The sequence below is a fragment of the Neopelma chrysocephalum genome, unplaced genomic scaffold, assembly GCF_003984885.1.
Source record: "Neopelma chrysocephalum unplaced genomic scaffold, ASM398488v2 Primary Assembly neopelma1_128, whole genome shotgun sequence".
NCBI classification, from domain to species: Eukaryota; Metazoa; Chordata; class Aves; order Passeriformes; family Pipridae; genus Neopelma; species Neopelma chrysocephalum.
The window spans coordinates 1,601,290-1,618,368 of record NW_020897790.1 but is presented as its reverse complement, the minus strand read 5'-3'; the positions used below and the strand labels follow the sequence as shown (position 1 = coordinate 1,618,368).

Here is a 17,079-nt window from a genome sequence, read left to right as displayed (position 1 = left end):
GTTTTTCAGCCTACAGCATCAGACATGTGGCTGGATCCTGACTAAGCCCTGCACAGCCCTGTTTTCAAACCCCAGATTGGTTTCTTTATGCTGTTTGGGGTCAACACAGCACTGCTACTGAGTGAGGAGGGGTGTGTTTGCATGTTAAACATTACAGACCATTAACCAGCACTCCAAATTCCCCACACGGCCGTACTTAGAGAGATAAAAAATCATTAGCTCACCACCCTTAGATCAGTCACATATTGTGAGTCCTGCTCAGAGCACTCCAGCAGCTTGGAAAAATGGTTGAGACCTTCATGAGGTGCTGAACTTGTGCCTTCATCAGTGCCCATAGGGCTTCCCACTTCCAAAAATACCTTGGCCACTAATGTTTCTGAGCACTGTAAGTCAGGTCATTAAGTTTCTATTTAGTTGCCTAAACAAGCAGCCTGATTTCCAGGAGTGCTGCCATCGGAAGCACTTCAGACCACTTAATTAAGGCAACCAAACACAGAAAAAATAACTCCATTAAGTAGAGCTGACTGCTCTAGGCACAACAGGTTTGCATGTCTGACCATTACATTTGCTAAGGAATGCCTCATTTCCATGGATAAAGAAATCTGCAGGAAATTTATCTTCTTTAACACTGGAAAACTGCATCTGATCTGGCCAAATAAATTTCTGAGGAATCACACCTGGGGTTTGCCCAAGGAATCGCCAGAGACCTGTGCTGCTGAATCTCACGGCTGGCTTTGGAAATAGGGAGAGAGCAGCACAAAATTCTTTGTACAAAAGGATTTTACAGGCAAACACAGTAATTAAGGCCTTTCTGGTTGGACATACCTCACTCCCAAAAACTTGGGCTGTTCTCCAGGGGCTGAAGTCTCCGTCTCCATCTTCAAGCTGTCGATGTGAGCGATGGAGATGACGGTAGCAGCCACATACCAGGGCAGCCCCATGAAGGAGCAGACGATCATCAGAATGGCCACCCAGAACAAATCCAGATGATATCCAGCACCTTTCTGTGAAAGGGAGACAAACAACCTTCAGCTGAATTATTCCAAGTGCCTACGGAGCGGGGCACAGGCACACTGGACAAGTGGCATTTCCTTCTACAATTTCTTTTGGCAAACAGAGCCAAACACCAAATATACATTGGATCTTGTAAACAGCATAAGCAAGCTTTCAAAACAAATATATAGCAAGCTTTCAAAATAAATATAGAGATAGACAGAGAGAGAGATTGAGAGAGAGAGAGAGATGGGTTGTGCCCCAAGTCATCTCACATCCTTGTAAGTGATGCTTGGATGCCTACAGAGCTTTAAACACTCAAACCACCCTTTAAAAAAACAGCCCAAAGCCTAATTTTAGTTTGAAGCAGCTGTTGAACAACAACTTGCAGTGTGATGACTTAAGGAAGAAAGCCACCTTACAGACATATGGTGCCTGCCTAAAGGTAACATGTGACACTGGCTGTCTCAGAGTGAGGTCTGAACTGCAGGATCTCCTAGTCAGGACTTCTCAATGGGCCTGGGCTCTGCAGATGGTGCCTGGTGCTGGAAGCAACTCCCTCAACACCCAATCCTAGGTTCCTTTTATGGAATGCAACAAGAACAGCTGAAGGGTCATTCCCTATCCAAAGCAGAAAGCTGCCCTCATTCCTGACTCCTTTTCAAAGACCCCTGATGCTCTATTTTTTAAATCCTTTCATGAACTAACACAGGAAATCCAGTGGTCACAAGCGCCAAGAGAAGTGAAGAAACAAAAGAACCACCAAAGAAAGGGACTTTCAGAAAAACACCAGACAGACCTCTAAGGTGTGTTATTTTAAAACAGATTAGCCTTCTTTTTTAATCCTGTTTAATTTGATTTTATTGGAAAAAAACCCCAACCCAGACCTAGGATGACCCAGGAGGGAAAGCAACCCAGCTCCTCTTGAATAGTCCTCACTGTTTTCCTCACACGTGCACTGCTTACCTTGGCTGGCTGGTGGCACTGGGACAGGCACCCTGTGACACTCTGCCAAGGCTTTAGCAAGGGATGAGCAGAAAAAAACCTGACCTTTTTTTTTTCAGTAAATCTTATGTACAGAGGTGTTTTTTGGTGCAAAGCAACAGGATGGGACTTGAGAACCCCCAATTCCAATAAACACAGAGCTCACATGTAACAAGGGAAGCAGGGAATACATTTTTTATATTAACAGTACTTTGCTGGAGTGTTTATAACTTTGTTACTAAAAAAGTACACCCAGGGCTGACAGCAAAACCACGTTGTGTGGTTCATGAGCTTTATAAGCTGCAGAGATGAGGGGTCTCTTTTTCATGGGGGAAGGACAGTGAATATATTCTCCCAGTGGTTAACAAAATGCTATGTCTGCTTAGTTAGGTGCAGGAGACAGACCTAAAACTGAGACCATGGCAACAATCAGCCTGCCCTGAGGAAGATGAGGGCCCAGTATCAAAGGTGGCAAACAGGGATGTTCTGAGGGGTTTTTTTTAAATTGTGAGCCAGCATCTGTGCGCCATCATCACTGTGCACAACAAACCTTTCCCATTCCCTGGTACTCCGACTCTCTCCTCCAGGTCAGGCTCAGGATGGCCTTAAATCACATGTTACTTGTCCACAGTGACCACGTCAATTGAAACATCCTCCTCTTTTCAAAGCAAAAGCTCCCTTCCCATTTCCAACAGCTCTCCCTGTAACTGATGAAGGTTATAGCTGTAGGTATCTGAATAATGACCCACTATTACCTGTGTTCTGAGTGGGTCTTTACTCCCACCGGTCACACCACACGCTCTATTATCAGGAAGGGAGAGTCTTCTTTTACAGGAATGTAATATTTTTCAATAGAACTGACCATGCAGGGAAAGGAAAAACCCTACAGGCACGAAAAACTGCATAGCACCACTCTGGAAAGTTTATTTTAAAAACACAACTACATCCTAGGCTGTTTCGTGTCAGCTCTTCTTTAAATAACATCCAACTGGGGCTATGCCCTTGGTATGTCCCAAATCTCTCCAGCTTATTGCTCGTATTTGACAGCACTGTGCAACGTGACCGCGACCACAAAGCAACTTCTCCTCCTTAAAAACAGCAGCCAGTGACAGGGAACAGGCTCATGTCCGTGAGGCAGCAAAGTGGTAGGAGGAAAAGCCCCTGCAAGCGCTCAAGACACAAAGCACACCCACCTTGAGCTTGTGCTCCTTCCTGTTGACGATGACGGCGGTGATCTGCTGGTCCATGAAGATGAGGATGGTCACGAGCAGGGCAGGGATGGCTGCTGCCAGGTACACCCACCACGGGTTCCCTCCAAAAGGTGGGATAAACCAACCCCTCTCGGGACTGGTTGGCTTCGAAGGACAGGGAAAAGAAAGCTGTTGTTGGAGGTGCAATACAGGAGCGATGACATCCCCAAACCAGGCGTAATTCCAGCAATGGGACTACAGGGAGACACTGGAGGTTTGTGACAATTTCATCTTTCCCACTAACAAGGAAAGGTTCCAAGTATGGAGGCAGGATTTAGGATATTAATCAGCCAATCAAAATGATGCTACAAAAAGGATATCCTCTGAGTAAATCAGCCCTTTCCAGAGCACTAACTATGCTCCCATTTTGAGGGCAAGTCATTCCACACAGGGTAGGTAGGGGGGAAGTGAACCTCTTCCACAGGTCTGACAATTACATACCTTGAATTCACTTGGCACAATTAGTTTTGGTGTGTCCACACCAACCAGGGCATCTATTCCACAGAAAATCAAAATGGACAGGATAATGGCAAAGTCACTGATGAGCTTCCGGGCCTGAAAGAGAAGGTGGTATCATAACAGCAGGAGTGAGCACCACGAAACACCGCTTCACCCACGCTTTAGTGTCTACATAAGACCTTGTGGCAAGACAAACTCAGCATTCCTTCTTCCACAAAGATGCCCACTGTCATGTCTGGCGCCATTTGCCTACAAGTGCCTTGGTACTTTACTGTGGTGTCTGAAAGCCTAAATGGGAGCATGAAAACAACACAATGGAAAGTCACAAAATTTCCTTTAGGAGATGGGAAGACCCAAACTTCCACAAATGAGATACTCTGGCAGAGATTACCTTGTTTGCTGTTCAAGTAATGAATCAACCTAAGCTGACAGGAAAACAAACCAGGCTTCTCAGCTAAATCCCTAAGACTGCAGCTCTCCTGAAGTCATTGGAATATGACAACTTAAAGCTGCCACTGGTCAGACGCCAAAATTTAACTGTGCAGGAGCCACTGTGCTTGCCTGGTACTGTGTGAGCTTTCTAGGGCCATTGTTCCTTCCTGGTTTCCTGGGTTCACATGGTTACAGACAAATTGAGCTGCATTCCAGCCCGGATGGAATTTGTTTCCTTTTTATTAAAAGTAAGAGAGGTTCAATTGTAACACAGCAGGACAGTAAACATCCATGCAGGATAAATCCCTGTGTGTCAGAATGCCAAAAATGGGGCAAGTCTCAGAGAGAAACACGGGTTTGGCACACACGGAAAGCTCCGGCTTGCACGCCTGCTGTGGGAGTCTCACCTGAGGGGACAAAACAAGCAGATGCACCTGAGAGGTGCCTGTAAGTTTGGAAGTGTTGTCTTCAGTGCCTTTAAAATGCCTGCTACATTCCCAGGAGAGATTATGGCTCCTCTTGGCTCTTCTGTGCCTTACCTGTGCCCTCCAGAACCACTGGGAGCAATCCCGGGCATACCTTGGTTAACCAGTTCCATGTTTTTATCCCAACCAGTCCAACCTGGCTTCCCTGCAGAGCACCCCTCCCTGTGTGCGTGACAGCTACTCCAAAAGGAAGGTTGAGCTTTGCCCTCGGGAAGACTGCTCGGGTGAAAGGAGATACTTACAGTGGTGGGAAAATAGCGACTGGTCTTGAATTTCTTGAGGGCCATGGAGCAGGTGTAAGTGCCGAAGAAGAGGATGAAAGACATGAGGGTGATGTCAGGGACATAGCCACAGCTGTTGCCCTCAAGTTTTCCCCCGTATTTCAAGCACTCTTTGGCTGTCAGAGCAGCCCAGTCAATGGTGGTGTTGTCCTGCAGGAATAAAAGGGAGTCATAGAATGATTTGGGTGAGACCATTTTCCTGCTGGTGTCTGACTAAAAGGAGTTACTATTCTGTGTCTCAACTTCCTTCACACATGTCCCCCACAAATGAATGTGACCCATCAAGCTCCACTTCTTTCTCATGATCCAAAGCTCGCCACTGGATTAGCACCGTGAGACTGTAGCCCATGGAATCCGTGCCCTCCCAAGGGGAACTCACCATTTCAGAGGAGGAATAGACCAGCTCATCGTCTGACAGCACCGCTGTCCTGTTAAAGAACGAGCTATTAACTGCAAGAGAGAAGAGAAAAGGGTGTTTGGTGAGCAGGATGCAGGAAACGGCTCGGGAGGAGAGAAAATTCCAATTATTAAGTAATTTCTTGACTCCATCAAGCTGTTTGCCACCTCTTTGCTCCAGTAAAGTGAGTCACAAGTGTTGTTTCAGAGAGATTCAAAAGCCTTCAATCATTAATCACTCACAAAACTGAAAGAAAAGGTTAAGTGAAACATAATCCAAACCTAACTGAGGTTTTTTTTGGAGTTCATGGTTTAAAAAAAACAAAAAAAAAAGAAAAACCACACAAACCAGAAAACCAGACAGACAATATAACATTCGATGGGTTTCCAATATTTTTCTAATGATTTCTGGATTAAAGTAAATATCCACAGAACACTCTAATGATTAATTTCAAATGTAAGCACAACCCCCAAGATATCCAGAAAAGCAAAATGCATTTTAGCGTCCAGCACAAACACATTTTTTGAATTAAAAGAAACAAAAAGATGGCAAGTAATTGAAATCAACAGGATGGGGATAATTCCTTTGAAAGAAGGAGCAGCATTCCCTGTGGCAGTGACACGTTTTCCTCTGGCTTTTGCAGCATTAGGAATCATGGATTTGAAATTTCATTTAGGAATGCAGTCCTTGCTGCAAACAGGCTCACCACCTCCATTTTACTGAGGTTTTGCTAAATAAACTTTTTTTTACTTTGCTGTCTGGAGAGCCACAGGTGTTTCAATAGGAAGTGGAGACTTGGCATTGACCATTCCCACCGTCCTGGCTCTGAAAAGGAAAACACTGTGCCATTCCAATGGAGGCAGCACCAGAGCAGCATCCATGTGCTCGCCAAGATCCTGTGTTTAATAAATAAGGCAGGCACCCGGCTCCCAGGGAAATGGCTCGTGACACCTGCGAGGAGCAGCCAGCAGCTTTTCCTGTTGGACAGGTGTGCTGAGGTAACCTGCAGTTTACTTTGAGCACAAGACCAAGCTTCTTACTCACTCCTCATTGTGTGTAGGATCCAAGGAGTGGTCCCTGCTTCCCTAATGATACAGCCAGCGTTCCCTCTGTTTGGATTTGGGTTTTGTTTCCCTTTGTTCCCGGCTGTGTACCCAGACCTATACATACAGGCTCTATTTGCCGTGCAGCCCACGCTCTGGAGATAGGCTACCCTTTGGATACACTTCCCTTCCGCTTAGCGAGGAATTGTTTGTGCTTTCCCACTCATCCATGCAACCAGGAGGTGGGAACCACCCATGTTTGGGTAACACCTTGAATAAATCCAGCTCCAGCACTTGAAACAGGAGTGACCTGAGCTCCATGGCAGTGACATGGCCACCACTTCTGCCCTTTCACAGAATTCTCAGAGGAATGCCATTTGGAACTGACAGCCAGAGGGATGCAAGGTGACAAGGGTGCAGAGAAGCTTCTTTACTGATCATGCTGCTCACAAGAGGAGTCCCAGGAAAGTTGGCTATACCAGCATTCCAGTTGGGACATATAGTGAAATTCACCCCTCAGCTTCCAAAAAAACCTAAGATAGGGTATCTGAAGACAGCCGATAAAGAAGGAATAATCTACCTATTATCTGGGTTGCAGCACAAAGGAAAAAGAGAGCAAATGCCACCTGCTACCTGCAAACTGGAGAGGTAATGAAACACTCTCTTACCTGGATCTACTGGTTTACAGGCACAAGAGTAATGCGTGATATAGTCCACCTTGAACTCGGAGTTGATGGGATAATGATCCGCCAGTTTGATCATCTTCTTGAAAGCATCATAAATGAAGATGAAGCTGATCAGGGAGGAAAATCCTTCTTCAGTGAAGCGGGTGAAGTACTTGACCAGGAAGCTGGCATCGGTGGCCACGAGAATGAGACACTGGAAGGCTGACCAGAGGCCGATCCAGAGGCGGAACTCCAGGTAGTCAAAGTCATTGTCCCTGCAACAAGACAGGGGTGGCAAGAAAGGAAAACATCGAGTTAAGACAAGATCAGGAAAGCAGATGTTATGTGGAATGAAGCTGGGTCAGGGGAAGCTGAGATGGGACATAAAGAAAAGGTTCTCCCCCCAGAGGGTGGTCGGGCACTGAACAGGCTCCCCAGGGAAGCTGTCATGGCACCAAGCCTGAGAGAGTTCAAGGAGCATCTGGACAATGCTCTCAGTCATATGGTTTAGTTTTAGGTAGTCCTGCCAGGAGCACGGAGTTGGACTTGTTGATCCTTGCGGGTCTCTTCCAACCTGGGATGTTCTGTGATTCTGTGACAAACCCTGGTGCCAGGACTGGCAGGCTGAGGAGAACCATGGAGCCAACTGCACTGTTCCCTGCTGGGAACGATGGCCCTGTGTTTGCTGCTCAAGGCTGCAGTGTCATGGAGGCACAAAGTCCAAAGGTGGGCTTTTAGGAGTGAACAAGTGCCAAAAGGGGACACTGGTGCAGATAAGCACCTGCCAGGGAGGTTACTGTCTATTCTGGGAAAGGGAGTGGGAGGTGCTGTGGCTGGCAGTCCCAACCCTGGAAGCCAAGAAGCCCTGGCCTGGGAGAGGGTAAGCAGCAAGAAAAAAAAAAGTGATTTAAAAAAAGAGAAGGAGAAAAAAATAATAACAAAAGACCCCAGTGACAGCTTTGAAATATCCGGAGTCCGTGCCTGAGGGGGCAGGAGCTGCCATCCACGTGAAGGCAGCTGGCAGGAGCCCAGGTACACTCTGGCTCCACACCACTGAAGAACTTCAAAGACTTTCAAACTATATTAGTTTGGCTTTTACCCCTCAAATTCCTGCAGCATGTCTGAAGCTGACAGAGCAGGTGGAAAAGCACTGTGTCCTGTAGCATCGACCCCCCCATGATGGCACCACGGAGCACCCAAAGCCAGGCACATGTCTGGGTCCATGAGGTGCTTTTAGGAATCCCTCCATACACACACACACACGCACGCACGCACACGCACACACACGAGTCACACTTCCAATGAGTCAGTAGATGGGAAGTCTTTCTAATTTTGCTCACAGGAGGGAACAGCACGTTGTGAATAGGAACAACCACAAATGCATTACAGAAAAATCACAGTCCTCGGTTCCAATTTCCTTGTGAGAAAGGCTCCCTTTGAAAACTCCTGCCTTTCTGCTCCGGCAGGTTGTTAGGACAATGGCTTTTATTGCACCACCTCCTTTTCAGGTTAAAAATAAACACCTTCTCCCTCCCAAAACAGTACAAAGTGCTTTTCCATCTTGCTTTTTTCCTGCTGTGTGCTGCACCTGGGCTGTGCCATGCCTGCCACATGCCAACAGGTGCAGCCATGCCCATTTCTGACTCTATTCATTTATTCCAGCCAAAGGAAGAAAAGAAAGGTGCTCCCCTCTTGTTCCACTGTGGAGCTCGCAACCCTTTGGCAGCTTACAGTTTCCCTCTCTGGAATCATCTAATTTTCCATCTATTCTTCCTAGCCCCTATCCCTCCCTATGTGTAGGAACACAAGTCCCGCACAACCTGCAATGCCACGACCATGGGTTGCAAGGGATTTGGGGTGTATTCTGTGTAACCTAAAACGATCTCCTTGCAAAACACAGGCCCAAGGATCAGCAGCCCTATGCATAAAATCATCCATAACACCACTGATTCCCTTAGGGATTCCTGTGTATTTTCCTGGTATTGCAGATGTGGGACTGGTAAATGAGCACACCTAACAAAATGGGCTCCCTTTGGCTCTGGGTGTCAGCTATCAACAAAGGGGAGGGAGTAGAACCTCTTTATACCTGTTAAATGGAAAAAATCCAAGAGCCTCTACTGCAGGAAAGCTCCACTGCAGAATTCTGGGGGCTGTTTCTATCACAGGTACTTTTGCTTTCACAAATGATAGTGATTATTTCAAACTATTAGAGATTTAAGGCCAAATTTTTGGTAACCTGGAGACCTGCAGGGTTTTGTTAGTGAAGAGCTGGATTGATTTCTTTGCTCCTACGGGAAATCCAGAGCAGCCAGGGAAGCAGTGGCTGGGAGGAGCAGCACGCTGTAAACTAGAGCAAATTGCTCATGGAGGACTGAACTGGTCAAGGATTTCTTTCCAGGAGGCCTCACGGAGACAGGCAGCCACACACTGGGCAGCGCCCTGGGACATGCGTGCCGGGAAAATCCCTGATGTGATTGCACTGGATCTCAAGAGGGAACAGCGACATGTTTCATTTTGTGCACTAAATCCCCTCCTTCCCCACCGCCAGGCAGCTCATTCCCTGGCTGGGATTTCATTACCATGGGACATTCCTCCCCCCCGCCCTCTTCCCCCGCATACTCACTTGCTGAAGTTGAAGAGGAGCCGCTCAAAGACCAGGACGGGCCCTGTGCTGCTCAGAATGGTGAGGGGCTGACCAGCCAAAAGGCAAAATATGGCGCCGGTGACGGCCGTGCCCAGGAAGCTCTCCAACACGCCCTGCGGACACACGGCACAGGGGTCACTTCTGCTGCAGAACCCTTTCGAAATGAGCAGTTCTGTCGGTGACCGGCCATGGGCTGCAAGGGAAGAGCGTCCTCTGCCTCTCCTGCAGCTCACACTGAGATGTGTTGGTCCCACACAATCCACAGTTACTCAGGATATAACCACCAACCCCCCTTGGTTATCTGAGTTCCACAGGTTATCAACGCTATATACTATATTTTATATTTGACAAGGGGGGGAGAGCATTTTCAAGGACCATTTAAAGGATTTCAGAACTCCTGGAACATCCAAGGGCAGGTTGGACAGGGCTTGGAGAAACCTGGTCTAGTGGAAGGCGTCCCTGCCCGTGGCAGAGAGGTCGGAACCAGATCCTTTTGTGGTTCCTTCCAACCCAAACCATTGTATCATTCTATGATCTTCCAAGTCTTTGACAGTAAAGAGACACGTCTGCGGGACTCCTCAAACAGCTGTAGGAGTGTGTAGGACAGTGTAGGACAATGGACGTGGGATATTTTCTCTCTCCAACTGAGCAGACATTTTCTAGATAAACAACCTGCCTCTCTTTCAAGTCACTGGTTTAGTAAGTAAGACACACACCAAGTAAGGTTGTTTCACCCAGCAGCCACGTGTTAAGACCCAACTTCATCAGATGTCACCAGCAAGCCATAAATTCCATACTTAACGAGCTCTACAATTACCTTTGGCACGCGTGGCAAAGCAGCTTGGCTGGAGAAGGATAGAACAGCACACTTGGTGCATTCTTGCATTTTCATGTCCAGCTGTAGCTGGACAATATCTACTTTTAAAATGAAAAATGTGGATGAAATATAAATGGCAATAAAATGTGATTACTGGCCGAGTGTGCAGAACGTGCTGATCTTACCTCATTTACTCCTAATCTATTTACACTTGACTGAGTTTTAAAGGAGTAATAAGAGCATCATCTTCTACTGAATAGGACGTGCAGCCATCAGTATTACCCTCTCCAGGAACATGTTCCCAACAACCAGGGGTGGATTTAACCCCGGGCTTATGTGCATGGCTGGAGTTGTGTGAACCAGCAGCCTCATTAATGCCACACATGTTAATTAACAGCACACGCAGATCCTTCCTCCCATCCATGACACGCTGCAGGGATGGAGTTGCAGTTTTCCTGACTTATCAGGGGTATTGTGAAGAATTTAAGTCCAGTTTTGTGTCTCTCTTCCTTGGAAAGACACAAATTAGTGTTTATACTGAAGGAAGTAATATTTGCTGGCTGCCTCTGGGGGACTTCTGAGGATGAGCCGGTTGCTCCCGGGGCGAGGAACGGCATCCACACTGCCGATCCCCTCCACTCCTCTGGCATTTCTCATGGAGAGGGCCCTTGCGGCCAGCGCATCTGGAATCTCTTTCCCCTGCATTCTTCCACGTGTCTGAAGCTAAGAATAGTGTCTTTTCGCAGAAACACAGAACTCTGGAGCGAGCTGTTAAGGAAGCACCGGCCGGAGCAGCTCCCGGGACAGGCAGCAGGGACAGGCCGTGCTCAGGGTCTGCCCCAGCAGCAGTCACATCACTCTTTGCAGCCAACGAGACACATGAACTGTGATGTGGTAGCCCCAAAAATACCATTTTTCTTTTTTTGCTACTTGATAATACATGTTCATGGGGTACAAAGGTAACGGAAGAGGCTTTTGGCCACTCACGATAAAGTGATTCTAAACTTGGAATTGGGTAACACTCCCCCTTTCTCCTCCTAATTTAAAGACTGCACCTCATTCAGAAGCAGAGCAGACAGGCTTTGCTCTGCTACCTAGTGACAGCCCAGTGCTGCTCACTGATGGGTCCCAGAGGCCCCTCAATTCCTGACTTCCATGACTCTCAGAAAAGGCAAACTGTTAGCACAGGGGAGAAGGAAGTTTGGTACTCCACAGGCTGCTGGATCTTACTCCAGCCTGTAGTTCATCACAGGGAAGCACAGAGTTCCAGATACACACCCTCCTTTTCCATGTTTAACTTAATTAAACCTGCTTAAATTAGTAATTTAGTCACTGTCACTACAATCTTAATTATTGTTAGGAGATTTGATGTGGCTGCACTGAATCTGTCTAAATACAACCTCCTATTTTTCCTATTATTCCACTAACATGAAGCCCCTATGGCATTGTTAATGCAGAATCCCTTTCCTTTAGCCCAAGCTATCCTTTGGAGCCCCAACTCTTGCCTTGTCCACTGATCCAGCCCGTCCACGGATATGCCAGCTGGTTCTCAGGATCTCCCACTACTTCAAAATTCATCTTTCTAACGACCTTACCGTTCTCTCCTGTGTCACATCTCCTGATTTACTCGCTTTCCTATCAATTTTAGGATGTTCTTTTCACCAGAGACAGAAGCCCAGGTATTGTAGGAGTCAGGCAGAGGATTCAGACATGGAAAGTCTGAATCAGACTCAGCAAACTTATTTGGACTGAAATGGTACAACTGAGAGCAGATCAGAGGAAATTCTCTCTAGAGAAGAAGCAAACACTTTCTCCACCTCCTGGCCTGCTTTTAATCCCCATTTAAGGTAACTCCTGTACAATCTGTCAAAGGACAGCCAACAACAGCAGAGAAAGCAGTAAAAACACAGGACAACTCCATTATTGTATCCAGAATTCCAGCTCTGTGGGTGCCCAAACGCTCCTCTGACCGGACAGTAAGAATGAAATGCTGTTTGTTGGTTCTGAAAGCTCTTGCTCACCTGCATGTTCTCCGTAGCATCCCCAAGCAATCCCCCAAAAGTGATGGCGTTGGTGACAGTGGCCAGGTAGATAAAGAGGATGGCTGAGAGGGCCTGGATGTTTAAAGCGTCGTAGAAGTCGCTGGCGAAGAATGGTGCTTTTCTCTTTATGTCTTTGATCAAGCCCCCACAGAATCTGCAAGGACAAGAAAGAGGAGACTCGTGAAAAATGTTTTACAGTGAAAGTCACCATGATAAGCCATCAGAGACACTGCCAGCAATGAGGTATTATCTCAAAGGAGTGAGATCACCACATTACACACAGTCTTACTGCAGCTGTGGTGGTCCAGGAATATCAGAGATAATGTTGTAAAGATAGATAATATCTTGAACATGTGATGCAGCTGGAAAGAGACAAATTTCAGGAACACAAGTCTTGCTAAACAGACCACTACAGTTTGCAGTTCAGGAAGCTTGTCTGTTGGGGTTTTTTTTCTCCAACTATATTAGTTGATGTAATAAAATAGATTAACTCTGGTCTACATCCCTGACTAAATTTCTCCACATGGCAGACACCATGGCTGGGCGAGCCAAACAATCTGCTATACGGAAAAATGCTTCAAATTGTTAACCAGCAAAAGAACTGGATGTAAAAACACACAGGAAATAATCTTGGAGAACAAGGGAACTCACTTGCAGACATGCCTTTTTGTACGATGCCAGACAAGACAGCATTTAACTCTCATAAACTCCACGTGGCTCTGACACTGTCAGCTTGAAACATGTTTCTGTTGAGCCTCTTGTTCCCCTGCTCACAGCTCCCCACCAACACCAGGACTGCTCTGACACGGTGGCAGACAGGTACCTGTCACCTTTTGTCCTTTTTAATGACTTTTTAATCCTTGGACCCACCTGCCCGTGCGCTGCAGCTCCTCGCAGTCCCCGTGGCCCCCGCCGCCGTGCCCTCCGTCGTGAGGGGTGTCCCCGTTCATCTGCAGGTTCTCCCCACCCGAGTACATGTTCTTCCTGGGCAAGAACACGGCGTGTCAGAAGGACCAAGCAGAACACAGCTACATTGTTATGTGCCTGTATCACCTTAAAAGGTACAGAACTGCAGGAACATCCTCCCTCCAGCTACTAAGGAAGACCTGAAAATACCTCCAGGACTTTCTAAATATGGACAGACAGCTGCAGGTCACTCAATAAATACCCCTGGTGCAACCAAAGCACCGGCTCTTCCCATCACCTCTTCAGACCCGATGCCCACTGTCCTTCATCATGGACCCTGTCTCCTGCTATTACCTCTTATCTGAAGAAGGGAGAGACTTGGGAGGCTCTATCCTAATGGCTGGATCCCATTCCCCAGGGGGGAGCACAATGACTTCATCCAGAAACTCATCGATGCCCGCAATCAGGTCCTGCCGGTCCTTGGCTTTATAGGCAATGTCGTGGAATACCTGCAAGGAAAAGAGAGATTTCATATGGAATAGGTTTGCATTTTCTGTAGTCCAGGCTCCAGAGGCAGCTGCCTAGTTATGTTCTACAATACCAACTTAATTCCTTCTCAAAAACCTCTGAAGAAGTATCAGGACATTTGGCATGAGGAGGTGTGACCCTCAGAAAAGCCCCTTCCTTCAGCTCGACAATGACAGAGATTCTTTCTTGCAGGTATGTTTCTAATTTTAAGCAAAACATACATTTCTAACCTTTAAAAATATTACTAAAGCAATCATGTATTTCTTTATCCAAAAAAAGAGTTTTCCTCTACATAAAGAGTTTCAATTTGAGAAGACACTTCTACAAAGCCACCTACTTAAGTCTATCAAACCCAGGTTCATTTTCAATTCTGTGACACAGAAATAATGACACCACCTGAAGCGTGGCTGTGGGATGCTGGGATGGTGGAATGGGACACAAGGCACAGACCATGACAGAATTAATTCAACAATTAATTCACAGTTGATTTGCAAGAGTGATTGCCAGCAGGAAAACACACACGGTGCACGAACGCCTCCTCTAGTCACGCTTTTACAAAACCATGAGGCCAGAGGCAATAATTATGTTCACAGATGGAATCAGGAGGTGACATCTGGATATTCCAGCTTTACGTGAATGCTCATTCATGTCGACCAGCCTGGGGAAATGGACATCATTACCTGGGAGAACCCTTTTTCCATGGGAGATGCCAAGACACCTACCTCATCCGACATCAGTGTGGCGATGGCTCGGCCGATCTCATGGTAGGACTTTGCTTTGCCCTTCGGTCCCAGCAGAATGAAGAGAAATCTGACAAAACCAAGAGATTGTTCCCATTTAGGATGGCAAAACAAATTGCTTGTTATTTATACAACATCTAGACAGAAATACAACTTCAAAAAGTTGTGGTTCTTGTTAGGGATGCAGAGGCTGCCAGCAGCCTCCAGCTACCTCGAGAGCAGAGGTTACACCCTGCGGCCCATCCTGTCCTGTGCAACACACAACACCTGTCCACCTTCACAGGGACTTGTTTCATGGAACCACAGAATAGTTTGGGGTGGAAATGACCCTATGATACTGAAAAGCAGCAGAAACAAACTTCTTAACACCAATTTGTGGGTGTTAAAAAGGGCATTCTTTGTTCAGTGCTGGACGTTCAGAGGACAGCTTCTCTAATCGAACATGCCAAATGACAGATAGACAGGACTCTTTATTACACAAAGTATTTACATATTCATTAGATAGTCTTGCTTACTAATGCATATTCATTAGTTTGCTTTACATAGTCACATCCCTATTGGAAGTCCTTTTTTGGTCCTTCTGGGTCTTAAACTTTGTCATCTGGATCTCAGTTCTTGAGCAGGCACAGCATCACTGTGTTTCACCAAAAACAGTAACGTTTGTTCTTTATCTTGCTTGGGTACACAGAGCTTAGTTTGCATCCTGTTTGTTTGAGTTACATCCCTTATCTAATTCTCTAGGACTTCTCTAAGATGATATTGCTCCTTATTTGGGCACTCCGGGATACCGTGAGTAAAGTTTCTCTTATCACCTAAATGCCATCTAGTTCCAACCCCTGACACCTTCCACTAATCCAGGTTGCTCCAAGCCCCATCCAACTTGGCCTTGGACACTTAATTTCTTACATAATCTCTTTGCACGGCAACTACATCCAAGTCACTGCTGATGAGCTGGAAAAACACCATGGTACGAAACCTTTGTCAGTGCAAACACACAGATGAAATAACCTCACCAGAAATACCTCTCCCATTCCAAGCACTGGATTAAGTATTATTTTAGCTCCCTAAATCAAAATATTGTGAAGTACTAAGTCAAATGGCTTATAAGGAGTATTATATCCAAACAAGTAGACTTTCTATTTAAAAAATTTAGAGTCCTACGAAAAAAAAAAAGGCAGCGATAGGACAGGATCCATAAATACATACTGATTGGCATTACTACATAACACTTCTTACTCGAGTTCTTCACAAGGCGTTCAAGTGTTTTACTTGAGGTTCACATGGAGGTGAGTAAGCCACACACGCCCAGGTTATGTCCCCTGCTCTCCTCCCACCTCCTGGAACTTTCCCTGTTTCACCAGTTATTATAAAACAACATTCAAGACAAACTGTTCCTCAGCCAACTCTTTCCAAACTCCAGGATGCAACTTAGCCAAATATATGAATTTTAAAAAAAGAGTTCATAACTTCAGGAGTTGCTGCTTGGCATTCTCCCGGTATTTTCATAAGAGTCTTCTGCAATAATTCCACCAGCTGGATCTCTTCCAGCACAGAGCAGCAGCACCTGAATGCTCCTGCACTACTAAAACACTCTTGGAAAACAAGCAGTACGTGGCATTTTCCGAATTCTTTGTCCTAATTCAGCAATAGGATGTACAAGCCCAGTAACCTTGCATTAGGGGGTGGACACCCTGCTATGGTCAGTCCAGGAGACAGGGTCGTCCCATGTCCCATCCCCTTGTCCTTGTCCCCAAAACAAGAAAAAAAAAGAGAAAGAGCAACTAAACCAAGATCCGAGTCCAGCCTGCTCATCCATGCCTCCAGCCTGCAGCAAAAGCAGCAACTCCATAAGGGTTAAAGGAATCTCAGACAAGTCCTAGGAAAGGTGCCTTTGCAGTGAAAAGCTTCAGTCAGGAGGCCTGCGAGGAGAACCTGATGCTGGATCTGCCACACGCTTCCCAGGTGACCTTTGGGCAAGTTACTTCACTTCATCTGAGACCTGCAGACACAGGCCTTTCCCAGCACTGCACACCAGACTGTGCAAGTCTATGCAGCTTATCTCCACAAAACATCTCCTCCTTGCTCATTCCCCTTCGTTTTCCCCATTATCATTCCATTAACCAGCAGCCTCGAACGCAGGACTGCCCATTTCTCTGTGGAAAACACAAAGCTCCTTCTCTTGTGCTGTCTTGGCAGCAGCCATGCCCAAGCCATGCTGCAAGCTCAGGGCTTCTCCAAACGAGGAGTCCTGAGTGCTGTGGGATTAAATCCAACATGAGAAAACCAAAGGTTTTAAAAGGTTTTTATCAATCTGACCAGTAAAAAGAAAGCTCAGGAAAGGTTGGGATATCTCAATTCCTATTGCATATCCCTGATTTTTATTACTAGGGCTGTATGAAAACACCTGGTGGAG

At 46.4% G+C, this 17,079-nt stretch overlaps 1 protein-coding gene across 7 annotated transcripts in view; it reads right to left on the bottom strand.

Annotated features, from left to right (window-relative positions):
- SLC4A4 (solute carrier family 4 member 4) overlaps window positions 1–17,079 on the bottom strand; it is a 139,838-nt gene that overhangs the window by 14,783 nt on the left and 107,976 nt on the right. For all 7 annotated transcript variants that reach the window (XM_027698542.1, XM_027698545.1, XM_027698539.1 and 4 more), the window contains 11 exons: window positions 14,649–14,736; window positions 13,753–13,907; window positions 13,363–13,476; window positions 12,472–12,646; window positions 9,613–9,746; window positions 6,993–7,264; window positions 5,264–5,334; window positions 4,846–5,034; window positions 3,669–3,782; window positions 3,171–3,332; window positions 826–1,004 (listed from right to left, as the gene is read on the bottom strand). In XM_027698542.1, coding sequence (XP_027554343.1) covers window positions 826–1,004; window positions 3,171–3,332; window positions 3,669–3,782; window positions 4,846–5,034; window positions 5,264–5,334; window positions 6,993–7,264; window positions 9,613–9,746; window positions 12,472–12,646; window positions 13,363–13,476; window positions 13,753–13,907; window positions 14,649–14,736 — 1,653 coding nt within the window. The remainder of the gene's footprint in view (window positions 1–825; window positions 1,005–3,170; window positions 3,333–3,668; window positions 3,783–4,845; window positions 5,035–5,263; window positions 5,335–6,992; window positions 7,265–9,612; window positions 9,747–12,471; window positions 12,647–13,362; window positions 13,477–13,752; window positions 13,908–14,648; window positions 14,737–17,079) is intronic.